The sequence below is a fragment of the Ochotona curzoniae genome, unplaced genomic scaffold (assembly GCF_017591425.1).
Source record: "Ochotona curzoniae isolate NIBS_2020 unplaced genomic scaffold, NIBS_Ocur_1.0 scaffold_4683, whole genome shotgun sequence".
In the NCBI taxonomy this organism is placed as follows: Eukaryota; Metazoa; Chordata; class Mammalia; order Lagomorpha; family Ochotonidae; genus Ochotona; species Ochotona curzoniae.
The window spans coordinates 18,997,638-19,022,727 of NW_024467121.1; the positions used below are offsets into that span (position 1 = coordinate 18,997,638).

At 47.8% G+C, this 25,090-nt stretch overlaps 1 protein-coding gene across 5 annotated transcripts in view; it reads left to right on the forward strand.

The window, feature by feature from the left end:
* Positions 1-25,090, forward strand: part of CAMK1D (calcium/calmodulin dependent protein kinase ID) — a 370,122-nt gene that overhangs the window by 342,030 nt on the left and 3,002 nt on the right. For 2 of the 5 annotated variants that reach the window (XM_040967785.1, XM_040967783.1), the window contains 5 exons: positions 3,099-3,174; positions 17,653-17,765; positions 19,885-19,963; positions 23,232-23,319; positions 24,188-24,262. In XM_040967785.1, coding sequence (XP_040823719.1) covers positions 3,099-3,174; positions 17,653-17,765; positions 19,885-19,963; positions 23,232-23,319; positions 24,188-24,262 — 431 coding nt within the window. Of the gene's footprint in view, positions 1-3,098; positions 3,175-17,652; positions 17,766-19,884; positions 19,964-23,231; positions 23,320-24,187; positions 24,882-25,090 lie in introns of those variants that run through there. The other 3 variants (XM_040967784.1, XM_040967781.1, XM_040967782.1) reach the window with 3 other exon arrangements.

Sequence of the window (25,090 nt, forward strand, 5' to 3'; positions counted from 1 at the left end):
CTTCCCCAGCTTATTCTCGTTCCCAGTACCCATGAGTGTTGGTGGGTTCTGTGGTCACACCTAGTTCAGCCCATCAGCACTCCCAACTTTTAAGTGAACCAGTGGGACTTGTATTTTCACAGGGTTGGGCCCAAATATCCCCCACAGAATCTATCCACAGACCTAGTTAGTGTCATGACCCTGCCTAATGCAACCCATCCCCTGTTCCTGTATTCAGTCAGGTATTGGGATCTAGTCCTGCTGGACAGGCCCTCAGTCCTAACTTTCACTTGGACTGTTGTATTGTGGTTAGCAGTGTTCCATGTTAACAAGCTCACCTCATGACTAACAGGTGAGCAGGTGATTGACCTATACAGAACTTCTGGTCTCTCCCCTCGAGCCACCAGGTTTCAGTCCCCTCGCTTACCTGCAAGTACAGTGGCCCTGTCGTTAGGAGCCCCTCAGGATTCATTCCTCACTGACAGGGAAGAATGCCCATGGATGTCCTTAGGCAGTAATTCCACAGCCCCAAGTCCCAAGAGTTCCACCAATTGGTAGAGCCTGGTGCCAACTGGCACCCTAGCTGTTCCACCCAAGATGCCCCAGCCTCTCCCAAACAACAGGCTATGCCACGCCCCCCACTCCTGACCAGCCAGAAGCAGCTGATGAGGTGAGGGGTCCCATTTGTGCGCCCAGCCCTCCAAGCCCTTCAGGCCCAAGCCAAGATGGCCCCAGCTGCTGTCATTTACTTTTCAAGTCTTTGCAGTACCTTGTGCCACTGCCCCATGTGTTGGTGTGTTTTACAGAGGGAAGGTGGAATGTTTGCTATGCAAGTATCCTTCCATGGGTGCATGGGCACATGTATCTTTCTAAACATGATGATGAAGTAGAGGAGGAAGATGTTTTTCTTTCAAAGAACCCTTGTTTTCAGCATTCACAGTGCTGGAGAACTGTGAAGACAGAAAGCTCAAGGGAACAAAGAGAATTAGCTCTGTGAATCCTGCTTTGCAGTGACCATGATCTCCTATTTCCACTCTACATGGTGTGACTTGGGACTTTGGTCCAATCTTTGCTCACCTGCTATGAAAGTGTCTGTCAAGATGCTGAGAGCTGTGCTCCTGCCCTTGTGCATGTCAGGAATTGCTGCTCTCAGTCTCATGCTGAGCTTCAAATATCTCTGCACTGTCTGTTGGTTCTGTGGCATGGCCTGTCCAGGTTCACTGGCCATCTCACTAAAGAGCCCTGTTGATCCATGTGACATGGACCCAGTCCCTCTCCACAGCCATCTTAACTTTGCTCTCCTGACATCTGCCATCAGCTGCCTGGGAGGTTAGCCTGGTCAGACAGTGCTCTGCCACCTATGAACTTTTCATCATGTCCCAAGCATGACCCTCAGAGTGCCATGCACCTGCAGTGACTTCTTACAACATTTGTATGTGTGTAGCTGCTGTGACCAGGGCTCAGTGAGACAGCGGACCTCCTAAGTCTGAAAGGCATTTCCTAGGGTGCCCTTTTGTTCAGCCCTGTAGTAGAAGGTCTCAGAAATACGCTGTGATCATTTATGGGCCAGGAAGAAGCCACTAAACTATGCCCAAGTGTTTCAGTTTATCTCTTCAGTTCCTTTATGATTTTCCTTCCCTTGCACTGGAGGCAGACATAGCAGAGAAAAGATGCACAAGCTGATTATGTTCTTTAAAAAAAAAAAAACAACCCATAGAACTTTGAATTGGGGACTGAGGTATAAAATTAGATCTGAAAGTTGTTTTCCTCAGTCTCACAAGCAGAGGTGTTCAGCGGTTTCTGTGTCTTCTTGTTCTCAATTTGATACTAGACTTCAGAAGAATGAACAAAAGGATTTCCCTATTGGTTTGCATGAAAAGAGAAAAACTAGCAGGCTGACAAGCAGCCTATATTTGTGGGAAGACCAGGACAGTGGCTCACTGCTTGACCCTACTCAGCCAAGTCCAGGTGTGGGATTGCAATCAACAGATTACGATCATTGTCAGAGTTAATGAAATGATTACAGGAGAAAATGTTAGCCCAAGAACTAGCTGAGGGCAGGCATTAATCCAGGTGCCTTCTGAGAGAATGGTGCTGTAGAGACAACTCTCCAGTTGGGTGACATTGGGCCAAGTTGTATGACCTCTCCATGATCTTTATCTGTGCTTTGGGAGTAACGATGGTTGGCTTCCTCCAAGAGTGCTGCAGGGAGTCAGTGCTTCCACAACCCTTGAGCACATTTCCACATATAGCAGGCACCTTATTACTTAGCCTGTGTGAAATTTTCTCTCTCCTATTGACTGTTTTTGGATAGTCTACTAAAGACCACTGAGTCAGATGCATCTGGGGGTAAGGTCAGAGGAGACTGTACTCTATGGATGAGATTCACCGCTTCTTGTATTTATGTCCTTGCATATATATGTATTGAGTGTCACCACTGCCAGACGCTGCTGGTCACCAGACACGGGCTAGGACACGTGACACAGGCTGTGACAACAGAGTACCAAAGCAGTTGGCTGCTGTCAATAAATAGTGGTATAGGACCAAAGAAGTGAGATCTGTCTTGTTTTTTGTTTTTTTTTTTTTTTCAGATGAGAAGAAGAAATGAGTGTGTTGACAGGTGACCTGCCCAAATCCTTAGAGAAAGGAGGGAAGGCAGGCTTGGAGTAGGATTCCCAAAAGCCATTCTGCATTAAGCTCTGCTACCCTATGCACCACAAAAATACGGAGGATGGAGTCTTGACTCTGTGTCTCCACAGTACCTAGCAAAGCCCAACACCAGGATCAGAAATGCTGCCTGAAGCTGACTTCCTGTGAAGCCACTTGCAAGTGTGCAGACCCCAGACTTGAACATTGCTTCCTTAGGTCAGTCTGAAGTATTGGATTGATGAACAGGCAGTTGAATTTGATCATCTGCACACACACACACACACCCCTCTTTATTTTCTAATAAGAGAAGTCAACAATTACAATGGGTTGTATCTCTTTACTGAACTTTTTAGAGTAAGAGGAAAGTTCAGCCTGTATAGCACACAAAGAGGAGACAAGAAATCCCTGAAAAGTGTCTTCAGTGTCATGCATTCATGATCAGGCTTATGCCTTGTCTTTGTCGTTCACAGCTCCTGAAGTTCTTGCCCAGAAGCCCTACAGCAAAGCCGTTGACTGCTGGTCCATTGGGGTGATCGCCTATATCTTGTAAGTATTGGCTGCATCCTTACTCCCTGGGCTTTGTTTTGTTTGTTTTGTTTTGTTTTTTAAATTATGACAAAATGTACTTGACACAAGAGTTACCGTTTCAACCAGGTTTGAAGCTGCAGCTCCATGGCATTAAGCAGCTTCATGATGTTCGACTCATCCATATTACTCTCCATTTCAGGAAATTCTTCATTAGCCCAAACTGAAACTCTGCCTGTTCCAAGAAGCCCTTGGTAACACTCATTCCACTTTGTTTCTGAATTTGCTAGTTCCAGGTATCGCACTAACTGGAATCAAACAGTTTTTGTCCTTTAGGGTCAGGCTTATTTCACTTAGCATTATGTCTTCATGATGAATGTGCATTGCAACCTGGGTCATATTTTCTTTCTTTACAAGGTTGAATAATATTCTTTGGTATGGCAAGCCATGTCTTGTTTATCTTTTGTTGATGAACTTGTGGGTTGTTTCCATATTGGGGATATTCAGAATAACACTGAATAAGGGTATACAGATCTCTTTTAATTATTTTGGGTGTAGAAGTGGAATTGCCTGCTAACTGATAATTCTGTATCAACTGTTGAAGCATCATACAGGAATCCTCAGGAGCTGCACCATTTGTATTCCCAGCAGCTACACATAAGGATCCCAGTTTCTACACATTCATACTAGCATTTGTTATTGTCTTTTATTAAAAAAAAAATAGTAACACCTATCCTAAAGGGTAAGAAATGGTATCACGCTGTTGCTTTGGTTCACATTTCTCTAATAACTAGTGTTGTCTTAGAATGTTTTTGTATGCCGCGTTGGCTTTTGGGAGACTACAAACCACAACCAGACTATTAGAACATGTCCAAAAGAATTTACAGTTTTCAAAAATGTAATGCAAGCCCAAATCTCACCCGTGGACTCCCCATTTCTTCTCAGATGCCTGTTTCCCTAACCCAGAAAACACAGTCATAGGGCTTAAAATTGTATTATCTCAGGACTGATAGTCATGTTGCTTCCTCTTTGGCTTTGCTCATGTCCCCAGTAAAGCTGTTTTTGAAATACAAGTCCCCTGTGCAATCATATTTCAAGCACTCGGAAAGGAACATACTTTTCGGGTAGACTCAGACCCACTGATTCCTATACTTGCCAGGGAATGTGCGTTCCCTCCTCCTTTCCCCTCAGGAAGGGAATGTTCCCTGGCCCCTTACTCACAAAGACTGAAAGGGACGGTTATGGAGAAAGCTTCTGACAGCCTGTGACATCTCGCTGTCTGCAGAAAAGCTCTAGGAACATCCTCCCATGCAGGCTTAGCCTCATTATCCGGTCTCTGCCACATCCATTCAACCAGCTACCTTTTGTAGTTTAGTGTGTGTGCGAGTGGCAGCTTTCATTGATTCTTGCCATCAATGAGGGAGAATTTTATCCTTTATAATGGATTTGGCCTGTGGGGCTCATAGAAATAGGTGAAGGCCGGATGGATCAGAATCCTGAAACTCAGCTGTTACATTTAGAGAGTTGGCTATTGAATGCAATAAATCACCCTTTTTGAGGAGGCCAGGGCAGGCTACAAACCTTTTGAAGAATCTTATGAGAGCTTTGGATGCTCCTCATGTGAAGTCACACACAAACATGTATGCACACACAACACACACACACACTTTTTGCATGCCATTTTAGGGGGTTCTGGATAAGCAGCTGCTGTGTGTTGGCTAATGACTCCAAAAATTCTCAACTAAAATTCTTTTCAGAGGTACCTACCTCACCTTGCTTAATGTTGAGAAATTGAAGATAACAGATGATTTGACAGTCCCCTTCCTGCAAGAGTTCCCTTCCTGAACCTGGTGTTGGTCATTTATTAGAATGTTTCCAGTAACAGGGGCAGGAGAGGAATAGCCCATTTTCTGTTCCGGTTTTTCTTTCCATTGTAGCTGAAATCATTTCTGTGAGCTACACTGACATCTATAGTCTTGGTTTGGATTTAGATATAATGCTTCCCCTGAAGAGAAATAATTCAAGCAGGGTATTGGTAAAATCATAAGGAAGTACATATTGGCAGTTGTTTCTTAGAGCTGTTGAGATAAGTCATTTAGAACTAAGAAACAAAGAAAAGATGGCTTGGTCAGCCCGGGCTGCTACAACAAAATGTTGTAGAGTGGGTGGTTGAAACAACAGACGCTTTCTTTTCACAGCTCTGAGGGCCCAAGGTCCAAAATGAAGGACCAGCCAATTGGTGATGGTAAGAACTGTCTTGCTGGCTTGTAAGCAGCCGTCTTCTCAATGTGTTCTCACTTGGCAGCAAGACAGCAAACGCTCTGGTGTCTAAACCAGTCCTTGGCAAGCAGAAAGCGATGTGGAGGAGGCGGCAGGGTGGGAGGAGGGGGATCCAGAGTAAAAATTCTCAGCCCTGCTAACGAAGAAAGCAGGAGGCAGCAAGCCACAGTCCACAGATAGGGGAATGCTGGCAGGAAACCCAGTGCGGCTAGAGACTATCAAGACAGACTCAACAAGGGACACTCAAGAAGGCAGCAAGTATCAATGCATAGAGAGACTCAGTGGAAAGGTTGGCTATTAAGGTGGAGAGTCATGGGAAGCCAGGGGAGGATTATGAACAGCTTCTAGTCAAACATCCTTCTCACTGCTTGGTGAAGATGTGAAAGGGGGCGAGTGCAGAAGGTGCAACCTGCTGAGGAAGCTCCAGTCGGAGGTGTGATCATAGTGAGGTCTCTTAGAGGATTACTGTCAAAGAGGGTTACAAGCAAAGGAGTACCTTATAGCTTCTGTTTTAAGTATAAACTTGTTAAGCTTATGCTTGCCGATTTCCTGGTCCATTGTAGTATGAACCTAGAATGATCGTCAGGTCAACTTTATGACTGTGTCACCCTTCAAAGAGGCCAGTGAGATTCTGTTTTTGAGTTCTGAGCGCCCCAAGCAAAAGATGAATGGGCTTTGGGCATCACAGTTGTATCTTGTAAGAAGCTCAGACCGCTAGGTGTAGCATAGAGGGTTTTGAATGATTCATTACATATAAAGGCTATGCTTGGAGAAGCACCAGCCTCGGATTCATCATTATCTTTAAGTTCATCTGCTTATGAACCCCTCACGTCTCAGTGTGTCCATGGTTAGAACTCTGAGGAGAGGCATCAAATCCTCATCATCTGAGTATTTTCAGCACTCAGGACAGTGTGTCTGATACAGGGAAGGTGCTCACAAGTTGCTGATCGACAACATTGATTAAGATAAATTCAAGGCTGGTGGACTGACTCTAAGCCACAGGCGCTTATGCAATGAAGCAGTCATGGAGGAAAGGGAGTGGCACTTCTCAGCCTCTGTCTAGATGGTAAGCAAGACTAACCCAAGAGGAGAGACAAGAGTGTCAGTGTAGGGGAGGGATGCAGACACCCTGTGACTCTTCTGGGTATGTTGATTATACACAGCTGGCTCCCACTAGTTGAACCATCTTAGAGGGCAGAACTCATGGATCTGTAACTCAGTACTCCCAACTGACCCACCGTGTAAGGATATTGCCCCTTCCTACCCATGAGCTGAAGACACGTGCACAAGGCCACTGAGCTGCTCTTGACAGCAGGCAATATACCAGGGAAACCAGCTATCCACAAGGTACTGCAGTGCCCACCAACTGTGATGGGAAAGAGGTTAGCTTGTGAGTTCTGTGGAGCACTGTGCTATTATTTTCATCGAGTAAGCCTGTCACAGTGAGATATGACACTGGAGTAAAAATGACTGTGTCGGGCCTCAGCACCACATTTTCTCCTCTGCATGTGCCATGTAAACATTCCTCATTTTGCCCGTGCAGATACTTGATAAATTGGCTCTCTTTTTTGGTCTCCACACTCATTTCTCTGCTATCCATCATTTAGAACGAGAAATGGCTTTTCTTATCACCAATGCTCATTTATTTTTTAGCACATACAGGATGAGTTCTTACCCTGCCAGAGTCTTCTGTGAAGGATTAAGATTTGTACACGATCACTTTTTCTCCTCTGCACAAAGCCCCCGGGAGAGATTGAGGCCCCAGTGCATTGGTGTCCGATGTAATCGGTTGGGCTCAGCCAAGACAGCACATGTGCCAGAGAAATCAATCTCTCCACTCATGGCGAGACTCAGCATTTCATGGATCAAACCCAGTTTTGTGATTCAAAGCAGATGTCTTTTTTTTTTTTCTCACAACTTCAAGGAGATTATTTAATTATCATTTCCCTACATTACACTCAGGGGTACCACAAGCTGTGGAAAATGTAGTGACTACTTGCTGATAGAGAAGAAAAAGAAGAAAGATCCTAAGGAGACATCAACTCCCAGACTGCAGTAGGCAGGTCAGAGGCAGCTGGAAGGCTAGGGTGGACTTGACCATGACCTCCGATTTCTCTGCAAGTAAGAAGTTCTAGGCAAGATGCTTATGCTTCTCCTCGTATGTACCCAGTGTCCAGTCAGGGAAGAAAAGGCTGTGTAATCATTGGGCCCAGCCAGTGGGCCTGCTGCAGCCTGTGCATGAGCAGTGCCAACAGTAATTGGGCAACTTCACTGGCACTACCAACAGGCAGCAGTCATCTTGTTGTATTTGTGACCTTTACAATGTGAGGTCTGCTACCCTGGACCCATGTACTGATCTTGACTTTAGAGTCTAGGGACTAGCATTATGGCTTATCATATTAAGCTGCCACTTGCAGTGCCAGCATGCCATGTCAGAGTGCCAGTTTGAGCTCCAGCTCCTCTGATTTTTGACCCATCTCCCTACTGATGCACCTGAGCAAGCTGCAGAAGATGGCCCGAGTAACTGGTCCCTGCCACTCATAGAGGGACCAGGATGGAGCTCTTGGCTCCTGGTATTGGTCTGGCCTAGGCTTGACTGTTGTAACCATGTGAGGAGCCAATCAGTAAATGTAAGACCTATCATTCTCACTTTCTTTCAAGTAAATCTTAAGAAAGAAAGCACAGAACTGAATTAGATCTATTCATTCATCTTGTTTAGATGATCCCCAAGAGTAGATACACACTAATAAGACTCAAAAGAGATTGAAAGCAAAACCAAACAGCACCCATGAATTATATCAGGTTTGTTGCAACGAGTCCTAGTGAGACTTGTGCCCCATGAGGTAATGGGACATGCCAGTCAATAAGCAAGCAAATTCTCTTCCTCCACCAGAAATGCTCCATGAGAATCCACAAAAAATGGAAGTTTCCTGGATGGGTGAGAATTCAGAGCAGTGGAGTCTAGGAGATGTTCATTGAGTGTCTGTTCAGCTCCAGGGCTTCCTTTTCCTCCTCCTGCTCTTCCTCCTCCTCCTCTGCCTCCAGGGAGCATGTGTGAAGCAACACAGTGCTCCCTCAGGGCTGGTCAGACATCCCATGCTGAGCTGTTCTTCTTGCTGTTCCTGCTTTAAAACAGTCATCCAGCACCCCGCACATCATTTTTATGTTGGTAGGCATGGATTGATGTCCAGTAAACAGATTGCATGTCAAGGATTTTGAGAAAGTTCCCTCCTTCTGCTCTCTGTATTCTACACTGAGTGGATCCTGTAGGGGCTAAATGCCACAGATGGGTTTGGAATCCCATTAGCTTTAGTCTCAGAGGCAGGTCCTGTTTGGCCATATTTTGGCCTTGTGAATGGGCTCACAACCCTCCCTCCCCTGCTTCAGAACAAAGACTTGATTAGTTCGCCATGCCTATTGGTTTACCCACACCCCTTCAAAACAAACTGTCTTGTTTCAAAGAGTGGATGCAGGGTTCTGCATAGCAATGAAGGGGCAAGAGGGGGTGCATTTGACAAGCAGCACAATTGGAAGAGAACAAATTCTGCCTGTTTGTTGGGGGACAAGATTACTTCAAGCAGCAACAGCAAGTGGAATGGGATGCAGCAGAATCTGGGGCCTGCCTTGCAGAAGCCAGGAGCTAGAGAGGGTGTTGTAGAGGGAGATGGAAGTTGGGAAAGAAATGGTTCACATAATGTCACTGCTACCACTGTAACACCTTGAATGGCTGATGGCACACACGGAAGAATGGCATGGCTTTTGCCAGGAGGAAGAACATTTTCCCTCTCCTGCTGTCTCATTTGCATCCCAGCATCATCTCCTGGAAAGTATCATTCACTTAGTAACTAAATTAACTAAGTGCTTTCCTGTGATTTGCCTGGAAACAAGAAGGCAGAGGCCTAGTATGCACTCAGATAGTTTAAGTTTATTAAGCGGCTTGCCAGGGTTGTGGAGAGGCCCCTTACTGCCCCAGCTTTGGAGACATTTCCTGTATCTGCTGGACACCACAGAGAGTAAACAGATGAGTTACAGTCAAGTCTCCCTAGGTATTGCCAGGAAGGGGAAGAGTGCCCTGGGGGAGCTCCAGTGGGGATGGGGGCAGAACTGCAATCTTATCCAGGACCTGACAAAGGCTCCAGAAGAAAATAGACCAGGAGACAGCCAAGCCAAACCATAGGACAGCTGTGTCCTCCAACAGTGTTCACAAGGCTGGTCACGTCAGGAGATTGTTGGTTTAATCCCTCAAGCCCTAATTATCCAAGGATGTGATAGCTGCCTGTATGTGAGAAAAGATGTGTCATTCAATTGGAAGCGTAATGTTAAAAATGTAGTTTGGCAAGAGTGGATGAAGCTTAGAAATGTTGGGAAATATGGGGAAGATGCTGTTAGTACTGTCAAGATTCTCTGTACCCTTAGCATCACAGCACAGGGAAGGATCCAAAGAGGTCTTGAGTCTGCTCTGAAATCTTTACTCTGGGAAGTCTGCAGCAACAGCAGCAATGTGGAAGCAAGGCAGGAGCCAGTATGTCTGCAGTGGAAAGAACAGAGAAAACACAGAGTAAAATAGCCAGCTCTTGAACAGGTGGCTCCATAGCAAGATCACCAAATGGGGCCATGTATGTCAAGTAGGGTCTGTGACAAAGAGGAATGGAGTTAGGTGTCCCAGCACAGCATTCCTCAGTGGGAGAGAGTCCACCTCACCCTGCAGGGTAGGACAGCCCTGGGGAAGGGGGTGGAGCGACCACACAGGAGGGGCCAACCTGAAGTCCGTGATGCCTTCTGAAGTAGTGTGGAGCCTCTTCTGGCTTCTGATCTCCTGAGCATTTCTAGAGCTTGTATTCTAGTCAGTCTTAGAAGGGCACTTTGAGAACATAAAGGAAGGCCACAGGACAAGAAGGAAATGCAAGGAAAGGCAGTGGAATGGATGGACCAAGAGCAATTGCTTATCTCCCAAATGCAATTGCTCGTCTGCACAGGTACGTAACTGCTTACTCATCAGAATTCCTAGAAGGGAAGAAAGGGGGTAGGCATTCTGCCACATCCCGTATAAAAGCTGGTTGTAATCCTGGCCACTCTACTTCTAATCCCAATCCTTGCTCATGTGCCTGGGAAAGAAGCAGATAATGGTCCAAGTTCCCGGGCTCCTGTACCCATGTGGGAGGCTTGGATGGAGCTCCTGGCTCCTTTGCTTTCAGCTAGCTTAGCTCTGGCTGCCATGTGTATTTGGGGAATTAAATAATGAATGGAAGATTCTCCCTCTCTTTCCTCTTTTTGTCTCTCTCTCCTCGCTCTCTCTCTACCTTCCTTCCTCCCTCCTTTCCCATAGCTGTGCCATTCAAATGTATAGAAAAATCTTTTAAAAATAGGATATGGTAAAGGTAAGGGGGTGGGGGTTGAGGGGGTGGGACAGGAGGTGGGGAAGAAAAGAGGGAACCAGACCAGGGAGTAGGGAGAGCCAAGAAGGAGGGAAGGAGAGAGAAAACCTACCTACTGAGAAGGCAGTCTTGCTGCAGAAATCCTGGGAAGCCCCTACCCCCCAACACAGCTGGTGCAACCTAGCTGAACCCCAGCTGGTACAGCCCCATGGTTAGCACCCAGCACAAGCCACTGCCAGACTGATGGAGCACCCCTCACCTTGTGGTCCAAAGCTCATCACCTATAAGTTAGCATTTCACTGCTGAAAGATGTGAGGGTGAGCATTCCTCACTCACCCTCTCTGGGCCCTTGGTCCTCTCTTGCGAACATTTTGCCCCTCAGAAATATGCTTGGAGCTCCTGTGCCCACGCCCCAGACTTCTTCCAGTGTGGAGAGAGGAGAGAGTCAGAACTGGGGAGTTGACCCCAAAAAGACTGTGCTGCTAGCTCCCTGTGCCCAGGAAATGTATTCATTCTCTCTCTTCCTCTATTGTCTCTCTCTCCCCCTTCCTCCTTCCCTCCCTCCTTCCTTCTTTCCTTCCTTTCTTCCTGATTAATTTTTGTCTGGGATAGGCAGATTTACAGAGAGGAGAGACAGAAAGATCTTCCATTCTCTAGTTCACTCCCTAAATGGCCACCATGGCCAGAACTGAGTCAGTCTGAAGCCAGGAACCAGGAGCTTCTTCCTAGTCTCCCACGCAGGTGCAGGGTCCCAAGCTTTTGGGCCATCCTTTGCTGCTTTCCCAGGCCATAAGCAGGAATCTGAATGAGAAGTGGAACAGCCAGAATGCGAACCAGTGCCCATATAAGATCCTCTTGTTTGCAGGGGGAGGGTTAGCAAATTGAGCCATCTTACCAGCCCCATGCCTGCAGGTTTTCATCTCTGTCCCCAGAAGGGCCACTTGAAGGGCCTATGCTCCAAGAAGGTGGATCGGCTTAGGAGAGAGGGGTTTGAGAGCAGCTACAGCAGCATCCCTCAAAACCCACCTCCCAACCTCTGACACCCTACCCTCCACCACCACCCGTGCTTCCTTCTGGATTAGAAGGCACAAAAGGGTGTGGCCAACTGATGATCCTTTGGAAACCCTAAAGGGAGAACACTCAAGCGGTCTCCTCCACCCTAAAGAAGGATGCCTTGTTATTCATGCTGGGGGCTTGCCAGATAAGCAAAGACACACGTGTGCTGTTGTTCTGGCTCAGGCATCCAGCTCCATGCCAGACTGCCCCGGGGGAATCTGAAGCCCAGGGCCCCGTGCACAGACACCCATGTCTGCACATGCCAGCAAAACTTCTGACAGGCAGATCCAGGGTATCAGCAGCAGGAGCAGGGCTGAGGATCTCTGTGTCAACGTTCCCTCTATTCCGGAGTATGATTTGAGTTTTTCAGTGATAAGCACCATTACCTTTATAACCTTTTTTAAAAAATTAATAAAAATAAGAGTTGAGTGCTTTCCCTCACCCCCTGCCCTGGAGTTCAGACACACTGGATTTGGGGAGGATATAGAGCACCGTAAGTATTCTTAAGCTTACCACGTAGGCTTTGTTGTCCACCAGCCAATGGATTTGGGTCACACCTCGTCCCAGGGGCCCTTCTGGATTAGCCTGTCACTCTGTTTGCAGCTGTTTTGGAGCTGGCATCAACCCTGCCTATGGGCTGAGGTGTTGCAGGACCCACGTGATCCAGCAGCACTTCCCCTCAAAGTGCACACAGCATCACCAGCTCAGGGGTGGGGCCAAGAGGCAACATGGCATATAACCCAGTGGGTCAGTTGAGCTCACAACAAGAGCCTCTGGGTGCAGGTAAAGAAACAGCTGCTCCACTACAGCCACATAATCTCTGCTAACCTCCCAGACACATCTGGAGACCCCACACCCAGCCTTACCTGCTGGCATATGCCAAGGTGGGGGACTTTTGGGGACTATGATGACCTTGCCTGACAGGCACATCTGGAGGTCAGACGAAGCCCTTGGAAGGCCTACCTGTTGCTGCTGGGTCACGTTCACAGATTGCAGCAGTGATCTCACTCACTGGCCCAGTGTTCAACTCAGCATGCAGGCCCTAGACCCAGTCACTGGCTTCAGGCCTCATCTCCCAGCTTCCTGCTGGTCACCTTACCCAATATCCCTCCCAGGCACCCAGTGCAGCTCCCCCAGGCCTGAACGGAATTGCTCAGCTGCTCCTGTACAGGAAGTGAGAGAAAGTATAGGGAGAGGGATGTGCACTGGGATGAACTGGAAGCCCTGGCAATGATGCTGTCCCCGCAGTGCAGCTCTTTCCAGTCATCATGTGTCCTTGCTGGTGTCAGCTCTTTGTTCTTCCCAGATCAAGTCTCAGTGAGACCCAGCAGCATTGCCAGAGCTAATCCCTGCTGCCATGATATCAACCTCCTCCCTGTCACAGGCCTGTCCCTAAGCTCTGGATGCTGCTGTGCCACATACCAGCTAGAGCCCACAAGATCACATGTCCCACACTCTGACCATAGTCACACAAAAGCTGACACAGTCCCTGCCTGATGTCAGACAAGCCTGGTGCGTCCCTTGCCAGCACTTCTGATGCCAGCCCTCTCCTGTTTTCCTGTGCCTGCCTGTGGTGTCTAAAATGATGAGGACGAATCAGATCCTGAAAGGTGCAATTCAAGAACCTAGGACTTAGCAGGAGCCTCAGACCCTTCTGGGGTTTGGAAGCAAGACCCTCAGGTGTCCGTTTCTGTAGGGGTGCTGAGCCATGACCAAGGGCAGGCAAACCTTCATGTAAGATAATGACAACGTTCCACTCACAGGGCCTCCCAGTGGTTCAGTGTCCAAGAAAAATTGGGCCGCAGCATCTGCTGGGATTGGCTGTTGCTGATCTTGACACTTAACGTGTAGGTTAGGAGTCTCTTCTTTCATGGAAAAACTTGTCCATTGTGGAGCGTGTCCACGCCCAGTGGTGGCATTGTAGGAGAGCCCAAACCACATTGCATTTTCTGTCTACAAAGGCAGAGCCAGGGCACTTTCCATACTGGACTCTTAGGAGTAATGTCAGGTCAAGTGGGACCATCCAGGTCATCCCAGGCAGGGCCAGTGGTGGGCTGTCCTGGATCTGAGGTCCCTTATCCCTGCTTTGCATCCCATCCAGGGAGGACTTCAATGGCCATGGAGAAGCCTCTTCTACAGGAGTGTGTGAAGGCACCCTGGTGTTCAGATAACACCTACCTTGGGCATGGGGAATCCGAAAACAAGATTGAGATGTGGTCCTACCTATGGCAGCTCACAAACAGCTGGGATTGAGAAGATTCCCCATTGCAGATGAAGGTGTAGAAGGCAGTGTGTGTGTGTGTGTGTGTGTGTGTGTGTGTGTGTGTGAGGGGGGATGTCACTGAATTGGGCTCCACAGGGCATTCAATGTTGAGACTGAAGTTTAAGGTTGATAGTAGTCTGCTTTCCTAGGCGGAGGAGTCACTTTTGATTGAGATCTGGAAGAAAGGGGCCCAAAGACTTTGCCCTCAGTTCCCTCTTCCTTCTGCATCTCCACTGGGGTCCTGAGGCCTGCTCATATCATCTGTCTTCAGGGTTCAGCCTGCAGGACACAGAGTAGCTCTGAACAAAGCCTTCTGGGACATTTGCAGGGCAATGAATTGGAGTGAGATAACAGAGTGGACTTTGTGACCCAAATGAAGTGTTCAGTCGAGGCTCAACTAGAAGGATAGACTAGGATCTGATGGAGTTTGGTGGTTTTGTTTAAGCATTCTGTAGGTGGACCGATGGTTGAGCAGCACAGGAAAGCTGAAGGGCATGGGGCTCTTCCTGGAAGATGGGGAGAGGGCTTCAGGAGCCCCTGTAATGGCAGCCACTGGCCAGGGAATCACATTGTGGGTCTGACCCTTGCCTTAGAGTGATATCAGCACAGAGTCATTAGTAGGTTCTTTAAAAGTTGTTTATTATTATTATTACCATTATTTCTGTTACATAGTTTTGTAGGCATAGGACATTTCCCTTTTTTCCCCTTCCCCTCTCCCCATTGTCGTCCCTGTTTTATAGTATTACAGTCGTTCAGCTGTAGTTTCAGCTGCAGTGTTCTACACTTGACATGTGTCAGGACATTGTAGGGATGAGCAGTGGTAGGGAGTTTAGTATTTTGTTGTCTAGGTATATTTAGGGGTTTTATTGGGGATCAACTTTTATTCAGGAATTTAGATGTATACTGTAGTTCTCTTTGTTTCCCAGTACTCTGGTCTCCATTACACCGTTTGTTTATAAGATCATAGGTGTGTATTTGTTTGCCTTTAAATCTTTTTGTTTTGTATTTTGGATGCAATCGTTGTTCTTTGTGGATATGGAAAATAAATTGCACCTCAGGAACATTGATAAAGAACACAGGGATGGCAGGTGCGGAAGGCAACCCTGTGACCTCATGACCTCAGCAATCCCACTTGCTTTCTGGGCAGGTGACCAGCCCACCGTGGCTCACTCTCCTCTCCCACCTGCTCTACACAAAATTCCTAATGAAATTCCCCAACCACAGAGCTCTCTCGGTCCAATTTCTACATCTGAGACTTTACAGTTTTCACTTGCCACTCTGTTATTGTCTAATGATCATTTTAAATTTTTCATTCTTAATTGGGTAGGCTGCAGGCAAGGCCCACTGCTCTTTTTTTCTGTCAGACTGGCTGCGCTGAACAGAGTATTCCATAGGCAAAAACAAGAAAGACAAAGAGCTAAGACCAGAAGAAATTGGAATATATATTAAGAAAACTGGCACAGGAAAAAACAGGTCTTTCTTGGAATTTTTGTAAAGGTTTCTTTTTTTCTTCCTTGAAGAAAAAGCCAAACCATAAAGTAAAACATACTTGGTTGTTAATAAACAAAAAACTCCCATCTCTAAAATTGAGATTTTTTTTTCCAAGACAAACCAGCGTTTTGCTCCATCTGCTTTTCCTAATAAGCACATTTCATTGAACCCTAGTCCTTGTGGTGGGAAAAATGTACATATCCATCTCCAGACCCCAGGCCTTCCTAGGCAGGAAAGTATGTACTTGGTGGTTTCAGAAACACTTAGCTTCTGTTCATTTCACCAAAAGCAGCAAGTCTTCAAAAATAGGGAAATTTTTCCAGGCACTCAGCCCCTAGAACGACCTTGTGGGAATGGGTCTTTAAATGCCACCCACCCACTTGGTGTCGCACCACTTCACAGAGGGTTGTGGGCCATGATCTGGTACAGCATGCAGGTGCCAGACGACACCTCTCACAGGACAGCTGATGGGTGGCTGCACCCAGGCCAAGTTTCTGGCATTCATCACAGCCCCTGTGGTGTGCCTCACAGGCCGGCAGCTTGGTGCTTCCTCTACATTTGCTGTGTTTTTCACAGTGCCAGCTGTGTAGGGGAGGTCAGAGCTCCTCTGGAGACAGATTTCCCTGTGTGGGGATTGCTGCAGAAATAAGTTCACCATCCAGCTGTGCACCCAGCTGTTCAGACCCAAGCATGGCTGTCCGCTGCTCCATGTCTAGCTGCAGCCTCAGTCACACCACTCTCTCTGTGCCCCGTGAGGGACCCATGCATGCTGTAGGTCTTATCTGTCCTTTAGCCAGGCAAGCACATCGAGGATGTTAGTCCCAGGCCTGGAGCAGCTCAGGACTGGTGAGCATCTTAGGAATTTTCTAATCTGGCCCTCCACATACACAGAGGAGGAGAATGCGATCTGCAAATGCAGCAGTGGCCTCCTGATGGTAGCATTAGCATCGCAACCAAGTGCAGAACTGGTGTGAGTGCGTGGCTTCATCAGAGCACTTGTGCTTCATGTATTCATCAGAACTCCCACATATATCACATTTTTCACTAAACATCTGCAAGGTAGTTGCACTAACGACCGACCTAGCATGACCTTTGAAGAAATCAACCACATGGTCAGTGGAAAAATAGGTGATGATATTCTGATATTGTAGCATTAGAACTTTTGTCAACCCCTGCTGATACTCACTGCATGTCCATGGGCAAGACTAGAACCTTCCAATGACCAGATTGGGTGATAAGGTCAGTTACGGCAACTTGATACTTGAAGTGTTAACATTTCCTTTCCTCCTAAACATGTGTTTTGTTTGTTCTTCCCACCAACTCACCATCTATCAGGGACACTCCTAGAGAGAGTAAGGTCAATATAGTTCATGTGCGAAAGGATGTCAGGTGAGTTTTGGGGTGCATGAGACTTGGTGGTTAAGAATGTTCCAAAACTTGGGGCCAGTGCAGTAGCCAACCGGCTAATCATCCTCGCTGAGGCACTGGTATCCTATAGGGGCACTAGTTCATATCCTGGCTGCTCTGCTACCCATCCAGGTTCCTGATTGAAATCTGGGAAAGCAGCCAAGGATAGTTCAAGTCCATGGGCTCCTGCTCCCACATGGGAGACCCCAAGGAAGCTCCTGGCTCCTGACTCCGGCTTCAGATCAGGTCCACTCTGCATGATGCAGCCACTTGGGGAGTGAACCAGCAGATGGAAGTCCTCTCTTTATCTCTCCTTATGTTTGTAAATCTGTCTTTAAAATAAAAATGAATACTTAAAAAAAAAAGAATGTTCCAAGATGTAAGGTACACATTGATTGATTGGCCTTTGGTGGGCACCTGAGTTAACTCTTTGCTGCTTGTGAGATCAGCTTGATGTCTGTGCTGCTGATGCCCATAGAGGGCAGTGTTGCTTGGCTGAAATGGTTTTCGCAGCCAGCACAAGGGGCAGACTTCCACAATCCATGGACAGCGTCTCTTCCAAACCAAATGTGCACCCAGCTCGTGTGGCGTGCAGACCCTAAGCTCTCATGCCATCCTGTCTTGCAGGCTATGTGGCTACCCTCCCTTCTACGACGAAAATGACTCCAAGCTCTTCGAACAGATCCTCAAGGCTGAATACGAGTTCGACTCCCCTTACTGGGATGACATCTCAGACTCTGGTAGGCATCCCCCACCAGTTCCCCCTGCCCAGAGACACACATCCGGCTCTCAGTGGGCAGTTCCTCCCTGCCCCCACCCCCACAGCCATGTTGATGCCAGAACCCCAGGCCTGCAGGCTAAGAGTGATCCTTAGCCATTGAGGCTGCTACAACAGAATCACCGGAGCTGGGCACTTAAACAGCATCAGATGGACAATTCCTCAGAGTCCTTTGGGTTGGTATGGCCAAGACCAAGGTACCCAGTGGGTTCAGTGTCAGGTGAGGACCTGCCTCCTGGTTCATAAGGGGTTATCTTCTCAGCATGTCATCATGCAACAGAGGGCATAATCTATAGTGTTTCTGTTCTCTGGAGCACTGATCTCATTCATGAGGGCCCTGCACTCATGACTTGATTTGGGAACAAGGCTTTCAACATAACGGCTTAAAGGGGATCACCACATTCAGTGCCTAGCAGCTCCTGGGCAGACTCCATCAGTTCCATATCTAGACCTGACTTGTCAAGTGAAGGGCAGGCTTGGGACATTCACCCCTCCTAGCCCTGTCATGACCTGGGTGCTCCTGACCTGATGTTAGCTAAACTGAGCACTGACCATGTATTGAGCCACTTGATTCTTTGTGCCCATGTACCCCATTCCTCAGGACAGACCATCAAGTGGGCATGAAAGTCATGCCCATTTGACAGATGAGGAGACTGAGGCACCAGAAGGTGAAACACCTGGACCCAAACCAGCTAGTGGGCAAATAGTGGAGCTGGGGTTAAAACCTAGGCTGTCGGGCCCGGCGCGGTGGCGCAAGTGGTTAAGTCCTCGCCTTGCACGCCCGGGATCCCATATGGGCGCCGGTTCTAATCCCGGCAGCCCCGCTTCCCTTCCAGCTCCCTGCCTGTGGCCTGGGAAAGCAGTTGAGGACGGCCCAAAGCTTTGGGACTCTGCACCCGCGTGGGAGACCCTGAAGAGGCTCCTGGCTTCGGATCGGCATAGTATCGGCCCGTTGCGCTCACTTGGGGAGTGAATCATCGGACGGAAGATCTTCCTCTCTGTCTCTCCTCTGTGTATATCCGCCTTTCCAATGAAAAATAATAAAAAAATAAATCTTTAAAAAAAAAAAAACCTAGGCTGTCCACTCCATTACTTCTGCCTGGGTTGTGATGCCGCATTAATGTCCCTAGGGGAATAGAAGACCCACATGAGTGGGCCAGAGCTCCAGGCCTCAGCTTTCTTCCACAAGGAACTTGTACTCCATGCACCAAGGAGAAGAATGGGATAGGGTAGTGAACAGGACAGCAGAGCGCTTGGTAGTGCTTGCTGAGCTAGTGAAGTACAGTTGTCCCGTTACTTCTACCTAACTCCCTGGAAACACCTTGCTTGCTTCTTCCACCTTCTAAAGCCAAGAAACATCATTCTATGGAACTATCAGGAAACAGCTACTTAAGTGGTGGGTAGGAGTTGTTTTTGCAACTCAGATGGGCTCAGCCTGTCCTTAAAAGCCCAGGTCTGCAGGCAGGGAGTTGCCAGGCCTTGCAGTGTGTCAGGTTTCAGGTCAGTACACAGTCAGCTTGCAGACAGTCTCAGTAGCCTGCTCTGGGCCATACCCTCTCTTGGGGCTGCCCCCTGCCCAGCAACCTCCCACCTCTGCCAGGGGTAATGATCTGAGTGGGATGCCCAAGGCTTCCCCTAGCACCTAGGCCTGAGACCTGGCACGCTCAGTATAGATGCTGGGTGGGTTTGGTTTTATCAGCCATGCTGGACACAAGGAGAGGGCATCACCCAGATAGCTGCTTACAGTCATGGTGAGCTGAATGCAAGCACAGGATCACAAAGATGTCTTCATCCGTCTTCTCTGAACAAAAGGTGTTACTTAAAGGCAGAATGGAGGCTGGGGCTGGAAAAGCAAGAGCTGCCTCTTGGTTCACTTGGTCGCCCCTGAAGTCCCAAGCTTTGCCTTCGTCTTCCCTACCCCGCCACAATGCCCATGCCTTTGAATTATGAGGTTCCAGTAGAGTCCATGGAGGGCTGGTTTCCTGTCTTCTATGTTACATCTCAGGCCCTGGGAGTATCCAGCCATCCAATCACAAGCTCCAAAATGTGATTCTTTCCCTTGTGTCTTCTCTTTGGAACAGCAAAAGACTTCATTCGGAATCTGATGGAGAAAGATCCAAATAAAAGGTACACTTGTGAGCAAGCAGCTCGGCACCCATGGTAAGAAAAGTCACCAAGTCCATCCCTACCCTCCCCGCCCGCCTTGCTGCCCAGAGCCAGCTTTCTGTTGTCTGTTTACAATCAGCAAATCCCCTTAGCAATAACTGCTCCTCTCTCCAGAACACACACGAGAAGCCACGCATGCAAAGCATAGCAGTGATGGTTCAGTGCACAGAGTTGGTAGGGATCACTTTTATTGAAGGTAATTGCCCACTGAGGCGTTAAGACTGAGATTTCATTCCTTGGGTTTATGACTCAGGAGTTAAAGGAATTGAAGTGTTATATATATATGTATTTTTTTCCTTTAAGTTGATTTACCAAATGATGTTTCTTAAGTTAGAACTCAGCCTCATCATCAAATAGCTGTTACTTTGCACTTAGACCTAACTTCTCTGAGCTTCAATTTTCTCATCATTAAAACAAGACTAGGAACACCTAGCTTAAAAGGCTGACATAAGAAATAAGAAAACTACGGCAATAAAAGGATAAATACAGTGGTGCGTGATAAGGCTTCAGTCATTCCAACCATGTTTACTGAAGCAACTTGAGCATCTATTTTTATATAAATGCCAAGTGTGGTAAAATACTCAATATTAAAAATCAATGGACAATACCACAAGTTTAGGACAAAAACCCCTTTAGAGGCCTTCCAGAGAAAAGCGAGGGTCCACCTATTCAGTCCACCATCTCATAGCCACCATCCCATTTGCCCCTGTTCTATCCTGCTGGCTAAACTTGCAGATGGATGGAAACCTGCCCCATATCATGATGTGAAAAGGGGCTTTCTCCTCCTACACTCATATTGAACCCTGACTGCTGCTGGAAGGTGAGGCTTCAGGATGTGATGAGGTTGTTAACAAGGATTCCTGTGTGTCTCCCAGAAGCTGATCCGTTGCCTACAGAGCTGCTTGTTTCAGGCAGGGTGGCCCCTTGGCTGCCACCTCTTCCATATAGGCCTCCCGCTTCCCTCCATTTTACTGCCGTGCACTGAGGCAGCATCGGACCTCTTACTGGCTGCCACCCTCTGATGTTAGGTTTCTCAGCTTGCATAGCCAAGAGCCAATACAACGAAATCTCTTTTCTTTATAAATTACTCCATTTCCAGTGTTCTGTTATAGCAACAGAAAATAGATGGAAACATTTTATTCCAGGGAAGGACCTGTGCATAGCTCATTTATCCAGGTCACACTGTTCTGCATGGCCAACCCTAATTGTATTGACACACAGGCTAAAGCAATGGAGGAGACGAATTGATCTCAAGTAACTAAGGCCTTGGCTCACATGACTGCAGAGATTGACAAATCCATATCCTCTAGGGCAGACCAGTGATTTTGCATCTGAACACAGTATGGAAGCAGAATTCCCTCCTCCTGTTTGATTTTAAGGTTGTCAGCTGATTGTGTGAGGCCCATCCGCATTGTTGCTGTCAATCTGTTTTACTCCAGGTCCACAAATTGCAATGCTAATCTGTACTGTTGTGCACAGGTAGCTGCATTGCCCCTCCCACACACCACACCTCTAAGACGACAGTCTCGCAGGGAACATGTGGGCCACCTGTTGCTCAGCCTGACTCACTCAAACAATAACAGTGTTCAGCCCAGGGCCTCCTGCCACTTTAGCCCAGTTTCCAAGAACTGGCTGCCACCGCCACTTCAGCATGGGTATTCTTTTCTGAGCATGCAGCTTTGAAAACTGGGACAGGAGGAAACAAGGCTCTTGGGGGAGAAAACTCTTAATGAAGATGCCAATGGTTCCCTTAGTGGCTAGGTGACACTGGCATCGGATGCATGCCCTTCCAGATGTCCCTGTCTGTCTCACTGCTCGTTGGCTGGGGGAAGAGGCTCCCTAGCAGGTGTACCAAGTGGAAAGCCCATTTGCAGGGGGCTCCTTTCAGGGTATCCTCTGGCCCCTGTATGGTGTGTTCAGCCCTGCTGGGAAAAGAGAGGAATGTATTTAGAGAAGAAGTTGCCATGAGTGGGGAGTATCCACCAGGATCTTACACTCAGGGCAGCCTGGCACAGTCAGTGTCCCATTCCAAAGTGAAGGCAAGGCTGGGTGGGGGTGATGTCTTGTCTGAATAAGCTCTGAGCTTGTTCCTGTCCTTTTCCTCATGATCTGTGGCCTCCAGGCTGTTTTGTGTCCAGCATGGTGTGGACCTGGGAGGTTAAAAAATGTTCTCCCTTTTCAGTTAAACTTTGCAGTCAGTCAGAGGGCATATACATGCTAAGTACCTTAGCATTTACAAGGTTAATTACATTATATCTTTTTTAAAGAAAACTTTATTTTACTTGAAAGACAGAGGGAAACGGGGGAATCTTCCTTTCACTTGTTCTCTCCCCAGTGGTTGCAGTGGCCAGAGGTGGGCCAGCCTAAAGCTGAAAGCCAGAAGGTCATTCCAAGTCTCCCACTTGGATACAAGAACCCAAGGTGTAGACCATCCTCCACTGCCCTCCCAAACCATCAGCAGGGAGTTGGATCGCAAGAGGGGCAACAGGGTTTTAAAAATGGCACCATATGAGATGCTGGTGCAATGGGTGGAGGATTAGCCTGCTCTATCACTTCACCAGCTCTGATGCATTATATCTCAGGACAGCCTGGAGTTTAATAGTTCGGTGCCACAGCAAAGGGCAGGTGGAAGGATTGGAGCCCAAAGGAGACTGAAACCAGAACAGAGCTTTATCCAAATGGTGGGGGTGGAAGCACAGGCTTGGAGGTAGAGTGAAGCCCATGCTGTGGTTGGGAGGGTGTGTACAGGAGAACAGTGAGTTATGTGAGTGCAGGAGCATGGGGCAAACAGGTGTTGCTGAGTGAAGTCCTGCAGAGCTCAGCTCAGCCGGGATAGCCAGAGGCGTGCCCAGGGCCCGTTGTGTGTATGTTGTGCCCAGAGCAAGCCAGCCTGAATACTAGACCCAGCAGAGAAATGTGGAATTGGCTGACCTCCAGCAGGAGCATGAAGGTATCAGGGAGGGCTGTCTTATCCATTGAGCTTCTGATCATGCAGGAGCTGGGATCAGAAAGGGGGGCCAGTTGGAATCAGGTTCTGATATCTGAGGAGCCTAGGGAAGGTACATCCCCTTGGGAGATGATGCTGGAGGCATTGGCAAGTGAGTTTTAGGGGATGCACCATGGTAGACAGAGCAGCCTAGAGGTACAGTGCAAACCTCCTCCCAGCCAGCCCAAACCTGCTGAGGATGGAGTGAAGCTTTGCTGGAACAGCACAGCCCGTGTCAGAGCCCCTTTTAAAAAAGCCTCCTGGCCTGTGTTTCAGGATCGCTGGTGATACGGCCCTCAGCAAGAACATCCACGAGTCCGTCAGTGCCCAGATCCGGAAGAACTTTGCAAAAAGCAAGTGGAGAGTAAGTCTTGGGTTCACGGAATCCACAGGACCTCAACCACTACCCCATGCCCCACAGTGTTCTCCACAGGGTGTGGTAAAGGTGATATCCACCTGAGCATGGTGGGCCTGCATCCCCATCAGCTCACTCAAATCATGAGGACGTGGAGGGCAGGAGCAAGCATCATGGTCTAAGGGGGAGCCCAAGTGTGATCACATGACCCCCCTGTGTGATTCAGAGATGACGGCAGGGTCAGCTCCTCCTCATTGGCTGTGTCTTTGCTGTGTCTTTGCTGGCACTTAGAATTGAAGACTTCCATTCAACTCAAAGGTAGAATATCCAAGCTACATTCATTCGCATTTTCCAGTAAATATTTGAGCATAGAGGTTTTGTGATCACCATTGATTACCTAAACTCTAGCAGCGTAACTAAAGACCTGCTCTTTCTTAGTCCCTGCGATCAGAGAGAGACTGTACAGAAACATAACCTATGCCACTGACCTACTTTAAGCAGAAGAAATGCTGTTGATTTAGGACAAATCTAGTCATCATAGGAAAACAAATGCAGTTTCCAAATGCCAAATTTTTAAAGTCTTACAATATGCCTTTTATTTTTAAAAGTCACTTTTATTAAATTATGGAGAGATCTGTTCTACATTTATTCTATCTATATAAAATCTCTCCCAAATATATTTTGACAGCTAGAGGTTTGAAATGAATTAGCGGGTGTTTGGGAGAAGGTACCAGACAAGTCTCCTAGATTGGAGCATCGTGGGAATGCTTTCAAAAGTTTGCAGTGGTTAGAGTAACAGGATAACTGACAGGATGCAATTGGAGAGCCTTCTAATGAGCTGGCCTGTTTTTGCTTTCTCCCCTCTCTGTGATGCCAGCAAGCGTTTAACGCCACAGCTGTCGTAAGACACATGAGAAGACTCCACCTCGGCAGCAGCCTGGACAGTTCAAATGCAAGTGTTTCGGGCAGCCTCAGTCTGGCCAGCCAAAAAGATTGTGCGTATGTAGCGAAACCAGAACTCTGTAGCCGGCAGAGTGGACAGGTGCGGGGGTGGAGATGAGGGACCTGCCATCTGCCCAGCACCTGTTGGCCAGGCACTTTCAATGTTTTATCCCATCGAACCCTCACAACAGCCCTAAGGCGTCACTGTGTCGTAGAATCACTTGGTACCCACTCAACCATAGGGACCACCGACCGACATGTGCCACCTGTGGGTAAGACATCTGTGACCCGGGTTCTCGGCTGCCGTATTGGTCCAGTCAGAGGCCCATGTGCTTTCAGAGCTGTCTCCCTTGCATCTCATTTTCCCTTCATTTCCTGAGTGGAGGAAGGGAGGGCAGAGACTCACGGCTTTTGATGAGGATGGTGACCACTAAAGCTCACCTAGGGAGAGTCATCAAAGCTTCGTGAAAAATGCCTGTTAGGAAAATACAACACATAGATTTGAAAAACTTTGGAAAGAATTTCTTTGTTTTGAAAGATAGACTCCCAGAGAAAGAGGTGCATGGTCATGGAGAGATTTATCTTTTATCCACTGGTTCATTCCTGCAGGTAGCCACAATGCCCAGGGCTGAGCCAAAGCTAGGAGCTTAGAACATCCAGCACTCCCACATGGGTGTAGAGGTCCAAGCACTTGAACCATCTTCCACTACTTTCCAGGCACATTAGCAGGGAGCTACATTGGAAGCAGCCGGAACTTCAACCCATGTCCATATGGGACACCAGCATTGCAGACAGCAGCTTACTGCACAGCACCACAACTCCACCCCTTCAAAGACTT